The sequence below is a fragment of the Ictalurus furcatus genome, chromosome 6 (assembly GCF_023375685.1).
Source record: "Ictalurus furcatus strain D&B chromosome 6, Billie_1.0, whole genome shotgun sequence".
NCBI lineage: Eukaryota > Metazoa > Chordata > Actinopteri > Siluriformes > Ictaluridae > Ictalurus > Ictalurus furcatus.
The window spans coordinates 25470781-25487118 of record NC_071260.1 but is presented as its reverse complement, the minus strand read 5'-3'; the positions used below and the strand labels follow the sequence as shown (position 1 = coordinate 25487118).

General features: G+C 37.9%; 2 protein-coding genes across 4 annotated transcripts; one reads left to right on the top strand and one right to left on the bottom strand.

The window, feature by feature from the left end:
* Positions 1-5516: 5516 nt before the first annotated feature.
* Positions 5517-12672, bottom strand: LOC128609030 (spermine oxidase-like). Of its 2 annotated transcripts, none has more exons than XM_053627328.1 (4): positions 12619-12672; positions 9376-10574; positions 9095-9278; positions 5517-8938 (listed from the first exon to the last, which is right to left on the bottom strand). In XM_053627328.1, exons 2-4 carry the CDS (start codon positions 10554-10556, stop codon positions 8819-8821), a joined length of 1485 nt encoding a protein of 494 aa, XP_053483303.1. In that variant the 5' UTR covers positions 10557-10574; positions 12619-12672; the 3' UTR covers positions 5517-8818. The 2 variants fall into 2 exon arrangements, with proteins under 2 accessions (XP_053483303.1, XP_053483302.1); XM_053627327.1 differs by lacking the exon at positions 12619-12672 and adding an exon at positions 10663-12006.
* ybey (ybeY metalloendoribonuclease) lies at positions 12659-16241 on the top strand. Of its 2 annotated transcripts, XM_053627331.1 has the most exons (5): positions 12659-12946; positions 13046-13202; positions 13282-13413; positions 13488-13556; positions 16015-16241. In XM_053627331.1, exons 1-5 carry the CDS (start codon positions 12897-12899, stop codon positions 16108-16110), a joined length of 504 nt encoding a protein of 167 aa, XP_053483306.1. In that variant the 5' UTR covers positions 12659-12896; the 3' UTR covers positions 16111-16241. The 2 variants fall into 2 exon arrangements, with proteins under 2 accessions (XP_053483306.1, XP_053483305.1); XM_053627330.1 differs by having other exon boundaries at positions 12659-13202.
* Positions 16242-16338: the final 97 nt, after the last annotated feature.

Below are 16338 nucleotides of genomic sequence, written 5' to 3'. Positions count from 1 at the left end.
AAAGTTTGCAAACACATTATTAATGAAAAGATCCTCAAAGCATTTCAGACCCTTCTTTTCCCACAAAGAGAATGTGGAATCTATAAAGGAGGGGGGAAAGAGGTGGTTATTACATATTGGTGCCATGGTTGAGGCCCAGATAGATTTAAAATGACGGCGAAACTGATAGAAAATTTTTAGAGAGGTACATACTATTGGATTATCCGTGTGTTGTGAAAGGGCTATAGGAAGGGAGGAGAACACCATCGCAGGGAGGGAGATTGAAATACAAGACTTTGCTTCTAAGTGGCACCATGGAAGAGAGGGGGCCTGCACCCAGAGCACCAGTTTCTGAATATTAGCCGCCCAATAATAATACATGAAATTGGGCAATGAGAGGTCACCATTTAGTCGACTCTTTTTAAGTGGAAATTTGGAAACCCTGGGAGTTTTTCCTGCCCATATGAAAGAGGAGATTAATTGGTTTATATTCTTGAAGAAAGATTTGGGTAAAAACAAAGGGATGGATTGAAAAAGGTAGAGGAATTTTGGAAGAATGTTCATTTTTACCATGTTTATCCTACCAAGAGGGGATAATGGTAGAGCTTCCCATCTTTGAAAGGCTGACTTCATGTATGAAATTAAGGGTGTAAAACTCGCTGCCATTAATGCAGAATAGGAACAGGTGACATTAACTCCGAGATATTTGAATTTTGAATCCTCCAAATGAAAAGGTATTTCACTCTGTTTTATCTTTTGGCCAGATTGGTTTATGGGTAAGCATTCACTCTTTTGTAGGTTCAGTTTATACCCTGAAAATTTCCCAAAGTCATTTAATACGCGTATTATCTCTGGAATAGATGCAATTGGATCTGTAACATAAAGTAGTAAGTCGTCAGCATACAGGGCTAGTTTATGTTCAATTCCTTTGTGAATTATACCCTGAAATACAGGAAGAGTTCTAACCAGCCAGAGATTTAACAATGTCATGGATAACGAGACGCGGCCTTCGTCCCAGTTTACATCATTTATATGCGAATGTTTTTAGAACGCAAGACGAATGTAATGCAACATGTTTTACATGTAAAATAGTCCACGTTTTTACAAACTAGTTCTCTCGTTCAAAGTAGTTATAGTGTTCAGAAACATTTTTGATCATTCATTTTCCATACCTGTCCGTTATATAGTTTTATAAAAGTCATAAAAGTTATTTAAAAAATCATAAAAGTTATGAAAAGTAATTAAAGAAAAGTACAAAAAAAATCAAAAAATCTATCTATCGATCTATCTATCTATCCATCTATCTATCTATCTATCTGTCTGTCTGAAATGGCGACTTAGCTAGATTCACTAGTCGGACATAGCATGAGAATACACACCCTCAAAAGTTGTTGATGTAACTCGAAATATATCATTTGAAGCCCTTCTCCTTCTTACTATTGGGTGTAACAGCTGACTGCCTCACAATACGATTAACATCATTCACCATAATCAGGAGAAGTTCTTGTAAACAGCGAGGAACAATAAACCCAAGGAACTTTTTTCAAGGGACTATTTGGCTCCTCCAGACCTTTGTTGTCTGTGTTTCCATCGTGGTCTAAATTTCCATGAAGATGATGCAAATTAGTCTGGTGACGTATGACTGCATGCACATGAAGATGATGCAAATTAGTCCAGGGACTGCATGCGATAAGCCCTTGGCGAGGATATGAAGCCTCGAAGTATGCTACAATCAAACTGATTATTGACACAAATTAAGCTGATTTTAATGATGTAATAATGTAAACTGTTTGCTCAGCTCATAAAAACATGTAGCAGTCTCTGATTGGAACACAAACCTTTGAATAGTACCAAAATAGTTTGCTGCAACCAAACTGGTGGTCTAGTGCGGTGGTTCTCAACCCAGGGGGCACAGGGAGATCGGAAGGGGGGTGCAAATTGTTTAAAAAAAAAAAGCACAGACAGGGCATCATTTGGGTGTTCAGTGTATTTTATTGCTTTTTAGATAGAATGTGCATGAATGAAAAACCCCGCGTTCCCTCTCCCTCTGCATTTTCTTTTTGCTGGGGAGAGGTGGAGCTTAGCCTGCCTTTTTACTAGCTGTCAGTGCAGACTTAGTGACTTTTCAGACCTCTTTAGCTTTTTTTTTTTTTTTTTGCAAATAAAGTAGTTATAGTGTTCAAAAACATTTCTGATAATTTATAATGTTTTGAATATTTTTGTCATATTTTTGTAATAATGTTTTGTAATATTATAATTTACAGTAATGTTCCATACCTGTCCGTTATATAGTTTTGTAAAAGTTATAAAAGTTATTTTAAAAATCATAAAATTCAGTACCCCATCGAGTAGCCCAACTCTACATAGGGAGGTCGATCCCTCCAGGACTGGAATCAGAGAACCTTGTTCACAGTCACAGTAGTGAAACGCCATATAAATTCCATCAACCATTCCTCTGGTATCTTCCTCTTTGACTGAAATAATAACAGTAGAAGAATAAATGTATATTTATTAGCAACGCTAGAATTCTGCCTTACGAAGTCCCAAATTACCAATGACTGATTCCACTGCACAGAAATTTTTCCTGTCAATCAGAGGGACACAAGTTAATCGTGGGTATCTGTGAGCTCGTTTATGCAGAAGCGTGGAGATAACAATTGTGTTATGCTGTCCGGTGATGCAGCATGGATGGCAGTTTGAAAAGATGCATAGGTTGGCCTCTCGGCAGGAGCATGTGTTTGGCATGCATTTAGTAAGTCATCGACAAAGCACCGCCACCTGGCTACAGAAAGTCAGGCTAAAAAACAAACCTTGTGTGTCTCTTATAGTGTGGATAAAAGTCATAAAACATATAGTCAGAATGATGTCAATATACCCATGATATTAAACTGGGACGGAAATCTTGAAATCTGGATCAGCATTGGCGTGGTATGGAGATCAATTAATATGTTGTGCAGTGCAAACAGGAAGTGTGGCATAAATAAATTGATATTTTCTCAAGAGCATTTCCTGAAGTTGACATCAAAAGTCCTGCTGTAGCAAACCTGGTTAATAATATTAAGGATAATTAATTACTATAATATGACTGCTAAATGTATTTTAAAAAATTCACAGCCATACATTGATTCATTATCTCAAACATTCATTAGGACTATCTGAAATAGACATTCAGATAGAAAGTATATATTACCAATTGTCAGTAACCGTGGCATTTTATCAGCAATAATATAATATAAAAATATGAGGTTTAACCTTATAGCCTTTTTCACAGCTTTTGCACAATGCATTATGTAAACAGAAGTTTATATTATAACGTATTAGAAGCTTATATCATAATTTTTATTTTCTCTATATGGTTGAGAGAAGTAATATTTTATTTATATAATTTTATTTAACCTTTATTTAACCAGGAAAGTCTCAAAAGCTTTCATCAATGACTTAAAAACACTTAGTGGGACAAGTTTTTCCATTTTCATGCTACCTTTTAAGGCATTCCAAGCCAATGGAGCAGAGTACATAAAAGCCCTTTTGCCAAGATTAGTTCAAGCATTAGGGATAGTTAGTAAAATAAGGTCCTGTGACCAAAATGAATACCAGCTACATTTAAAAATAATAAAAAAGCACAAGATGGGAGAAACCCCAGAATGGCTTTATAGATAAAAAAAATAAAAAAAAACTGCCAGTGACTGGGCCTACTTTGCCTAGAGAAGGCCAGCCAACCCTTTCATATAAAGTGCAATGATGAGTAACAGTTTTGCTGTTTAGAATAAATCGCAGTGCTCCATGGTATGGGGTGTCAATTGATTTCAAACACTAGTCAGAAATATTCATATAAAAAATATCACCATAGTCTAGCATTGGCAAAAAGGTGGCTAACACCAGCCTCCTTTTAGCCTCAAAAGAAAAACATTTTCTGAAATAAAATCCCAGTTTCAGCTTCAGTTTTTTGAATATGGGGTTGAAGAAACACTATCATCATCTAAAAATCCCAAGATATTTATATGACGTAACAGAATCATTTGCATCACCCTGAAAAGTAGTAATTGGTGAAAGCTTCTGGGGCCTTTGCTTTAGAAAATACCATTAGTTTGGTTTTGTCAGTGTTAAGTACAAGCTTCAACTGAGACAGGAAAGTTTGATCAGAATTAAAAGCAGTTTGCAATTCCTCAAAAGCTTTTACCAGAGACGAAGCACAGCAATAAATAATGGTGTCATCAGCATAAAAATGAATATTTGCATTTAACAAATTTTTATCATCAAAATTGTTTATATAAAATGTAAATAAGAGGGGACCGCTTACAGAGCCTTGAGGCACACCATTATAGACAACCATTTTCTCAGATGAAAGCCCCTCAAACTGAGTGCACTGTGTTCGATCAGACAGATAGTTTACAAACCAAACAACTGCATGTTCAGAAAGACCTATGCTGTGTCTGAAACTGCTCACTTGTTCACTCGTTCACCACATATATATTGTATATTCCCTATATAGCGAATGACATTTGAGTCCACTATATGGGGAAGAAGTGGAGGAAAACGAGTGAGCAAATTCGTATGCTGACTATGCGTCAGAGAGCACTCTGTCGTGGACATTATGTTCATTTGTTCATTAATTTTATTATATTCATTTGTCACGTTTATTGTATTAGTTGATAAAGGGAACAAAAACTGCTTGTCATGTTTATTTACTATTAGGCTTCTTTAGTATATTTAATAAATATATTTATTGTATTTAAAAATAAAGAAAAAGAGAATAAAAACACTACTGTGTCGCATTTATTTTATTTGTTTATTTTAAAAAAAGTAGAAAATAACTATTTTCGCCGGGTTTCATTTTAGCTGAGTTTCCTGTCAGTGTCGTCAAGCTGACTCCTGAGGTAAACCTGCCATAAAAATGTACTTCATCTTGCTAGTTTTGGTTTTTGGCAAAACTTCTTCTTCCTGAGGAAAAGAAAAAGGCATATTTCAGAGAGAGCAACAACTTTAAGGCATGCTTTGTTATCTCGAAGATGCCATTTATCGGTAAGATGACAATAGACAAAATACATCCAGCTGTTAACTAAATAACTGATGACTAGATCCTTCCAACTCCTGTAAGAAACAACTGCAACTATATATATTTTCTAATACGTATGTGAATACTGTATTGTGAATGTGTTAACTAATATATGTGAACAATCCACCAAATTATCATTTGATGTGTACAGTTGGTAATTTAAAAGTTAAGTTAAATCACACACTAAGTGTCTGAAAATAAATACTGTGCCAATCAAGTTACCATCTGTCATGTTTATTTTTCTTTTGCGTTCTATCGCCGTCTCGCGTTGGAGTATGGGAAATATGCGTTGGCAAGTGTACGTCGGATGTACACTCGAAATCAGAGTGCATTGTGGGTATAAATGAGTGAACGAATGTAGGGAATGAAGTTGTTCACTCAGAATTCGGACACCACTACAAAACGGCCGACACCCGATATAGTGCACAATATAGGAGATAGGGAGTGGTTTCAAACATAGCACTATACTCAGCAGTCTCTGCTTCAGGATTGCATGGTCAACTGTATCAAAGGCCTTTGACAGATCAATAAAAAGTGAAACAGTGCAGTTTTTTATCAAGAGCATCTGTAATATCATTTAACACCTTCATGTCTGCTGTAATTGTGCTATACACAGTTGCACACAGACAGAAAAAAATTTAATCAAATAACTTACCAGAAGATATGAAGTGCTTATTAAGACAATTCAGCATTTCGGTTTTGTCATATACAACTAAGTCTTTCATTAACATGCTGGTAATGTATTGGCAATGGTATGGCCTGAAATAGACTTAATAGCCTTCCAAACTTTCTGGGGTCATTCATTCATTTTTGTAATGATAGACCAAAAATTTCAGACTTAGTCTTCCTGAGAAGAAAAAAAACACTTATTTCGAAGCTGCCTAAAGAGAAGCCAGTGAGTATTAGAACATGATTTCCTTGCCTTAGCCCAGGCCAGATTGCACTCTTGAATAAGACAAGACAGCTCAGAAGAGAACCATAGATCATCTCAGCCTTTATCTCGGAAATTGCGTAACGGGGCATGTTTGTCCATAATCTGTAAGAAGCTACCCTGAAAAAAATTCCAAGCAGTTTTCACAACAGGAATAAGCTCAATCCTGTTCCAGTTAAAATAAAATAAGTCATGTAAAAAAAAAAAAAAGCCTGCTCATTAAAACTCTTTACATTTCTCTTGTGAATAAAACATGGTTTTGTCATAGGGACCTTAGCATTTCAGCACAGTGGTTACTTGAACCATTACAGAACACATCAACAGCAGAGAACTTATATGCCACATTAGTCAATATCAAATCAATTAGAGTAGATTTCTCTGGACATCTAATATTTGGGTGGGTGGGTGAATTAATGAGCTGGGTAATATTCATAGAATCCCAATACATTTTAAAATTCTCAGAGGCTGGTTTTAACCAACACCAGTTAAGATCCCCCATCAAAATAATTTCAGTGTAGAAAAGTTTAGACATCAGGTGCACGAAAGAAGAAAGTGCATCACTGAGGGCTGAGGGGGGTCTATAACAGCCGACCACCATTATAGAGTAGATTCAAAGCTAGAAATTCTAACTGTTTACAGATGGATTCAGATATAACCAGACTAACAAGAAATTTACACTTCACATAAATAGTCACACCACCACCCTTCTTAACCCTGTCGGTGCGATACACATTGTAACCATTTATACATATATCCTTATCAAGAACAGACTTGTTAAGCCAAGTTACAGACAACACAATAACATCAGCATTTGTTGTTTTACCCTAGAGCCTAATTCCATCTATTTTAGACAACAGACTTCGCACATTTAGGTGAAAAATCCCCAAACTAGTTCTAGATTTAAAATCATAGGGCATTTGAAGACACTGCAAACTAGGGCTTGGGTTAGGTTGCACATTTCCAGATATCAACAACAGTTACATAATTAGGCACCTCATTTTCACAACATTACATGATGATGCTTTGTTGTTTTTTTTAACACACTGCATGCAAGTTCAACCAGGGAGTTCCTTGACAATACAAAACAGTCATATAGAACCATAAAGCTTCAGTAATAAGAAAAGTTTCTAATATTCATATACTGACACAATCACAAAGTTACATGAGCCAATGGACCTAGCTCTTTTAAAAAAAATGTCCTGAAGACTGTATGTCTACTGCAGGGGAGAGTACAATGCCAGATTTACTCACCCAGCGACAACAATCGTTTTCACCTGGGTCCACCAAAGTCAGTATGCAGAGTAGTACCACATGCTCTGTCATTTTCTCAGAAGGAATCGAAATGAATGTAAGAATCCGTTTGGAGGTGGAGGTTCAGCGAAGAGGTCAGGCATTAGGGAAATATTGAGGAGCCATTTACAGCCAGATAGGTAGACAGGAAAACGTAGCAGATCAGATCAGACCAGACACTCCAAGAAGGGAATTCTTGGAGGGGTTGTTCCAGACAATCCAGGGAACTTTTGACTCCAGTAAAGTCCAGGTTAAGTGTTTCTTCAGTTCAGTTCATGTAAAGTGATTTTCTGGTACCGCTGGAAAATGGAGGCTCGAAAAAGTGAAATACTATACTCAATTTTGAAGTTAGTTTTCTTTTACAAAACCAAAAAAAAAAAAAACAGTTAGCTACACAAGATTGAATGTGTGGATTTCAAACATTAATAACTGAATAAAAAACATGATAACATTTACAACGCACTTAACACCGAACACTTCACAGACAAAATATTTGACATGCTTGACGTGCTGCCATCTTGGATTTCCGGATTTCATTCATAATATAAGAAATACATATGAACTAGTAAATAAAACTCACAGCAAGTTGTTTCATTCAACAGTGTTCTGGTCTCTGTTCTGGTCTGCAGCATGTAAACCATTTTGGTGTTCTTAAATATGTTAGTAATTGTAAGAAATGTGAAAAGTTAGCAATAACGGTCCATCCAGTCAGAGATGCTTTGGATACAACTGACATTCAGCATCAGACCAACTTTTTCAAATAAATATGGCAAGCCTAGGACCCCCTAGTCCAAAACCCAGGTAAAAACTGCCCATCAAGTATAATCTCATATTTATGCATCTTCAAAACACTAAGAAACCAGCAAACACATATTTAAATAAATCTTTTTATTTAAATTATTCATTTGCTGTGATTTGTTGTAAATTATTTAAAACTGAAATTTTTAAGTGAAATAATGATCATCACAGACAGTTCAGCATTCTCTGACACAAATTTCATCCTCTTGATCCCACATGTGTTTCAGTGTAACTGTAAACAAACAAGATAATCCAAAATGAAATAACCGACCATGACACATCAAGAGAGAACCTTATAAAGATAGCATCAAATGGATGATAAATAAATGACTGGCGTGGCAGCAAATCTTTTAATAATAGTTTCATTCTGTATATCTTCTGATTTTTATTTTTTTTTAATTACTCTTTTTAGAAAAGCCATGCATTTAGACCAGCTCTACTGATGATTGCAAATCCAAAACCAAAGCATTAACCTGTTACCTAATGAGTCAGATAAATGCACAGAATCAATAAGCACTTTATTGCAACCTCATGTCTACAATCCAGATAATGCTAAATGCATCACAGTTGGGATCATTCAGACCTTCACTGAATCAAAATCCGGACTTTCAATCAAATAGCTATCAATAAGTAATGGAATTTCCTAAACTGATAGAACAATGCAATAGAATTTGGTTCAAATATAACTCAGTTTATTTCAAATTTACAATATCTTCATCCGGAAGGAAAACACTGCATTACTGTTGGTCCTATGGATAGAGCACTTAATGAGAGTAGTGGTGAATGAGTCTCTGTGCTTCTCTGACCCCTGACAGATAGGCTCCATGGGTGGTGGTGTAGAAGTTCACATGAGTTGCTTCACCTGCAAACAGCACCTGCAGAGGCTTCAAACACACACACATACACATACAATCATCTGACTTAGTACTGGTCAGATATGTATGAAATGTATGCGTCACTCAGCCAAAGATAGCTACATACAGGTTTTTCCAACATTGTAACACTGATATTGTGCTAAATAAAAAAAGTTGAAGTTGTACCTTGCTCTCTGGGACTCGACTACAAGAAGGAAGAGGTGCTGCTAGTGCCTCATGCTCTTTCACCCCGTTCACCCAGTGAGGAATGAATGTATAGGAGCCTAGTACATGAGGGTCGTGACCCCACCTAGAGATCAGAACTTGGTAGACATCAGGAACAGGCCAGCCAGTGAAGGAACTGAGCAATCTTTGAACAAAAAAAAATGGCACAAATTTTCAGCAATGTTTATAAATAAACTGGTAACAATCGTAACATTTCTAAAAGATAATTTCACATATTGTACCTTACACAGATATCTCCAACCTCACTGTCCTGCAGGGTCTCCATATGAAGAGCCTCTCTGCCTGTGATCCAGCCGCAGAGCACTGTAGGGTGACGGGCCACAGTATCAAAACCGCAGATCTTTTTAAACCATGTCATTTTCCAGGCATCTTCTTCCTCTTGACTGCTATAGACTGCCTTATCTTCAGGTCCCTCGTCCCAAACAAGTTGGATTCCTTCACAGTCTTCTGGCCAAAATCGCTCACTGAAACACAGGAAGATCTTGTCCACTGTGCCAAAGCCGAGTCTCTCAATAGCATCCAGCTTTGATTTTGGTAAGACTGGTTCAAACATGGTTCTTGCTTGTTGTTTTAAAACCCCCAGAGATACAGTCACAATCACATGGTCAGCTTGAATGATCTGATCATTTTCACAGATCACTCTTACAGGATGCTTCTCTTCTTTGGCCTTGTTCCCCTGAGAGTCCCACTGGATGCTTTTCACTGCTGTATTGCTCAGAATAGTTCCTGAAGGCAGGGCTTTCAGAAGAATGTCTAAAATTGCTTGATAACCACCAGGACCAAGGGAGTTAAAAAAGCTTCCCTCAAGAGCAATGTAATAACCAATCTGAGATGCAGACACTTCATATAGAGAGGAAGCAGCTTCATCTGTGCATTCAATTCTCTTGCACCATTCAAAAATTTTTGATCCATATTTTGAGATAGCTAAAGGTGATTCAGCAAAGGACGCATCAAGATAATCCCCCAAACTTAGGGCTCTATGTTCCTCTTCCAGATCGGACTCAAAGGCTTTCGAGGTTAGTTTGTTGAACAGGAGACACACCTGATCAACAGTGTTAGTTGAAAGCTGTTTCCCACCTTCCATGAAAAAGTAATCACGTGGACTAACAGAGTGGGGCTCGCACATCATCTTGTTTGCTGCTATACCCTCAACCAGCAAGTCTTGCTCTTTGGCTAATTGGTAGAGAGGATTTCCATCCTGTCCATGGATCCAGTTAGCTCCAAGTTCAATAATGTTCTCTGTAAATGGTTTAGTAGTGCAAACTCTTCCTCCTACTCGCTCTTTAGCCTCAAGGATCTTGACATTCTGAAATCCAGCCTGGACCAAAGAGGCTGCTGCAGCCAAACCTGCAAATCCTGCACCCACCACCACAATCTTGGCATCTCTGGATACAGTATTCATACTCGCTATTTAAGGCAGCTATAGCAGAAATGGAAATTAAGGTTTACTCTTAGCATACAATTTATTACAACTTGTAATTTGTTTAACTTAAAAGTATGGTACTTACATAAGAGTTCAATGAACAATACTGTTTGCACTTCTCTAGCAAATGACCTTTGGAATTTACAGACTACACCGTAAGCTATATATAATAAAGTGTGGGTTCATGACATAATCATAGCTAATGATCTATCTGTGTTCCCTTTCCGCTGATTTTTGCCCTTTCTTTTTTGTTTTCCTCATTTCCTCATGTGTACGTTGCTTTGGATAAAAGCGTGTGCTAAATGAATAAATGTAAATGTCTTATGAATTCAATCCAATTCAGTTCTATTTGTATATCACTTTTAACAGCAGATATTCTCACAAAGCAGCATTACACAATTCCTAATGATCAAGCCAGAGATGACAGTAGAAAGGAAAAACACCCTGAGACCTTAAGAGAACCCAGGCTCAAGAGGAACCTCTTCTGCGAGACACCCGATAATGGGATTCTAAATAATTTCTCTTCCACAGTTGTATAAAAAACAAAGGCAAACAGTACTAAATGTGTCGATAGGATGAGCATATAATGAGCCCTTAATTGCGGGAAGCACAGGACAGTGTTTATGATTACAACAGCAGCTCTAAGGTACAAGTCTATAGTATCCTGGGGCCTGTACAATGAAGCTGGTTTAGGTGGCTAGCCAGGTAAGTTTCAGTTTAGTTTGTGCCAACCCTGGGTTTAAGCTACCATGAAAGTGGCTCTGCTTTGACCAGTGTTCATCGCCATAGTAACTTACACTCCATGCCTGACCTGCTCCGGGGCAGGTTATGTTCTGGGTAAGAGAACCCACACCCAGCATGGACCAATCAGCTGTTAGCAAAGCGACATCTAAGTGACGCAACTAATTCCTAACTCCCCAGCGCAAACTGTAAGAAGAGCACTTCGCAGAGAAACATTTAAATAAAACGGTTTACATTTATATTAAATGAAATGACATGAAAGATGTTTGGGTTATAAATTTTCAATCCGTTTATTCTCATTGTGAGCCTATAAAAGTCAATTTATACATTTACACAATCAGTAATGTTCCCGAGCTTTGGCAGCCACAACCGTGTTGCTTTTTGAAGTTAGTGTAGGTTTAAATTCCTCATATTTCCGTATAATAATTTCTTGAACTTCTACCGTAAGTATGCACACCTGCTTTTTTTTCCCCCCCCCCATGTTGAACGCTATTGGCTGTTCGGTGCCGACGTCACGCGTTTGTTTAGTGGACTAATCAAAGTCTTGACAGAGTATGTTGATAACCAGCGTCCTGGTACCAATAAAGCCTGATTGGTTTGGTTTGGTTTTTGTCAACTCGAAACTAATCCTGTAACCCTGAGTTTGTTCAACTACCTTCATAGTACAGGCCCCAGGTGAAATTTTCCACTGAAACAAGGGTGAGATTGCGGATAAGCTGTTTTTGGGAAGTGTAACTCTTTATGGTATCCACGTGAGACCGTGAACAGCAGCATAAAGTAAATCACAAGTGCGGAAGCTCCAGAAATCTCCGGATGAATCAGGGAGATCTAGAGGACGAGAGGAGTTACATAGCAGCACAAGTGTCTCAGGATCCGCCGCGTCAAAACTATATTTTATTCGCACAATTTAATTTCCATCAATGTGGCAACTCAATGGTTCTAAACAGGGTTGCCAGATAAAAGCCGAGCAATCCTTCTTTTACGACTGAAATGCGAAATAGCGGTTACAGTGAGTGTACCAGAACAATGCAAACTTGATCTTGATCCGTTCCGGCACATGAAAGTTTATCAAATCAAAGTAAATGCTTTCTTTTTTTCATTTATTTTCCTTCTGTTTTTTTTTTCTGGTGGGTTCGCGGTGGCAACAGATTGACTAATAAATATTTATTATACAATTTGGGGTTATTGTATTACAATAGCTTTGATTCGAGTACATTTAAATTTCTATCAATTTCTTAAAGAGCAGTTATACAATACCGATTTTCATTCACGTCCGTAAAAATAATGAAAATAGGAGTACCTCTTTAAAATACGGCAACAATATTAGGCAATAAACGTCGTACTTCCGGTCCCTAGTTTTTATGCCCTGACGGAAACAAAGTGCGAGACTCTCTGTGTTAAACGTTCCAGTTATGCCGGATTTTGAAAATGTTAATGTTGAGGGGTTTTTTTTTTTCTTTGACTGAATGAACGCGCTATAGGTTTGTTTTCTTTAATACAGTGTAGATCTTATTCCTATAAAATAGATGCATAAAGCTGAATGTTATCCAGTTAGTCACCTTGTGAGCCACCAGGCGGATGAGTAATATACCGAGTAATGACCACTTCACTGTGAACACCGGTTTATGGTAACATTAAATAGATATAAAGTAACGCGTTCGTTATATTTTTATAATGGTTGTACTTCTGCGAAACCTACAACACGTTGTTCCGATTCGACGTGCCAGGTTGCGCAAAGACGTGGAGACGCTGAAACGCATTTTGGGCGTTCAGAGATTTGACCTGGGCATCGTGTGTGTGGACAACCGCAAAATCCAACACATCAACAACATCTACAGGAAAAAGAACATGCCCACAGATGTGCTCTCATTCCCCTTTTATGAGGTAAAGCCTCCCAAAATCATGATCATTTTCAAATGCCAAGGTTACTTTCCTTAACTAAAAAGGCGATTTTCCCCCCAAGGACTTGAGGCCAGGCAAGCTCCCATGCGCCCTCCACGGAGATGAGTATAATTTAGGAGATATTTTCTTGGGAGTAGAATATGTAATGCAACAGTGTCAAGAAAGATCCTGGGATTTTCACGGAACCCTCACAGTAAGTATATTCAACCTCATTTTATAGTAAAAGATTATAGAGTGCAAGACGGCTTGTCTACTGTTGTCCAACAGGTAGTAGCTGCACATGGAATCTGTCACTTGCTTGGGTACAGACATGAGACTGAGGAGGAGTGGGATGAGGTAATAAAATCAAAGACACACATGATTAAAAAAATCTTCCAGACAAAGCTTTAAAGGATGTTTACAGCTTCCACCAGAGTTACTAAGAGTTATTTATGATTCTTTCCCAGTGCAAACATATGTTTAAACATGACTACATAAAGAATAAAACAAATAGGGACTTGCTGTAACAGTAAAATAATCAATGACAGGACAGTGTGGTGGATTACCATCCAGATGTCCAATAGCTGTATCACAGTTATTTGCTAATAAATACAGATTTAAGTTTATTAATGCACACTCTCTGCTGGAATGGGGGGGGGGGGGAGTCTGAGGCTATACAGGTGCATCTCAAAAAAACTAGGACATCGTGGAAGTTTATTTTTTTCCCCCATGTAATTTAATTTAAAAAGTGGAGCTTTCATATATCTTGCATCTCATGGAAATAAAAAATCCGGTATCTCAAAATATTAGAATAAAGAGTTTATAATACAGAAATATTGACCTTCTGAAAAGTTTGTTAATTTATGCACTCAATACCTGGTTGGGGCTTTAATCCTTTTGCATGAATTACTGCATCAATGCAGCGTGACATGGAGGCAATCAGACTGTGGCACTGCTGAGGTGTTCTGGAAGCCCAGGTTGCTTTGATAGCAGCCTTCATCTCGTCTGTATTGTTGGGTCTGGTGTTGCTCATAGATTCTCTATGGGGGTCAGGTCAGGCAAGTTGGCTGGCCAATCAAGCACATTAATACCATGGTCAGCAAACCAGTTACTAGAAGTTTTGGCACTGTGGGCAGGTGCCAAGTCCTGCTGGAAAAGGAAATCAGCATCTCCATAAATCATGTCAGCAGATGGAAGCATGAAGTGCTCTAAAAGCTCCTGGTAGATGACTGCACTGACTCTCAACTTGAGAAAACGCGGTGGACCAACACCAGCAGATGACATGGCGCCCCAAATCATCACTGACTGTGGAAACTTCACACTGGACTTCAAACAACTTGGAATCTGTGTCTCTCCACTCTTCCTCCAGACTCTGGGACCTTGATTTCCAAATGAAATGCAAAATTTACTTCTTCCCCATGATTGTGGTTTTGTGTACTGAACCAGACTGAGTGATTAAAGGCTCAGGAAACCTTTGCAGGTGTTTTGAGTTAATTAGCTGATTAGAGCTCTTCTCAGGTCATTTCTCTATTATAAATTCTTTATTCTAATATTTTGAGATACTGGAATTTTTATTTCCATGAGCTGTAAGCCATAATCAAGATTAAAACAAAAAGAGCTTGAAATATTTCACTGTGTAATGAATCTAGAAGATATGAAAGTTTCACTTTTTGAATTAAGTTACAGAAAAAAAAAATAACTTTCACAATATTCTAATTTTCTGAGATGCACTTGTAGTTCTCACCCAGAAAAGTGAGATTCTCCCTTCAGGTGAGAGGAGAGAGCTTGCCCCTGTTTACCAATCAATTTACATCACTGTCCTAAACTAGAATCATGAACTATAGCTAATGACCAAAGAATAAATCATGAGGAAAAGGTGGCAGTAATGAGGTTCCTCTGCAAGGTTGCTAGGTGTACTCTAGGTGTAGGATGAGGAGCCATGCAATACAGAAAAGCCTTGGAGCTGAGCTGTTGCTTCTCGTAATCAAGAGGAGTTAGGGGTGGTAGTTTGGGAACCTCACAAGGATGCCCCCTATTTGGCTCTTGCTAGAGTTGTATCAGTCATGTCCCAGTCCATAATGACACTGGGGCAGATAAAGTACCTGCTGTGTAATCATGTCACAGGTGGTTTGGGATCTCACAGGAAGAGCTAGAACCTGTTGCAGGGGATAGAGAAGTCTGGACTGACCTTGTCAGCCTGCTACTACTACAACTGCACCAGGAAAAGCAGATGGAAAACGAATTAATTTATTAATGAATGACAGGTCATGCTTTTAAACCGTTACATTTAATGTTGTGGAATGTCCACAAATACGAGTTAGCTCCTGTCATCACTTACATTATAGCAGCTATACACGGTCAAGTTACCAAGACCAAAACACCCTACATATTACTGAAAAACCAAAAAGGCAGCTGGCCTGAAAACAACAATGGTGGGAAAACTTACTGTTACAGAACACTATCCTATTGATTATACACATTTCTTGGTTAAATAACAGCACGTATTTGATGTTTATAGCCGTAGATTATGTGGACCATGCACCATACATATCCCTGTGAAGGAGCTGTTACTACAGCGATGAGTGAGCATAATATTAACCTGTGATTTGCCTTGCAAACTTACTTGGAACTACAGTCAGAGCTGCTGTTAGAACTGAATATTCAACAGCACTGTAGTACAAGTGAATCCTAAATGGCAGGTTACAAAGTAATTGGTCACACTGAAAAACATGACAACTAGTGCAACAGGTTCTATAATTCAAGAACTGAGTCTGACAAGGTCAATATTTTACATGTTAAATTGTTCTCTTGACAGATGTTTCAGAAAGAAAATTACATCCTACGGGAGTTCAACAGACTAACCGGCAGTCATCTTGAGCCTCTAACAAAGAGATGCACAGGAGACGGGTGACATTGGAAAGCTTGCATTGAAGACACTGGACTTAAAAGCAAAGATTAAAAGACAATCACATCCATCCAACATACTGTGCTACTAAAGCATGATTTAGTTAACAAACAATTGTGTGTTCCTTTTATAAATTAATTTTATTTTTAAAATGTGCTTGAGGAAGCCAATGACTGAACAACTAAAGTTTATCACTTTTTATGAGAACCATACCTTAAAAATATACAGAGGTCA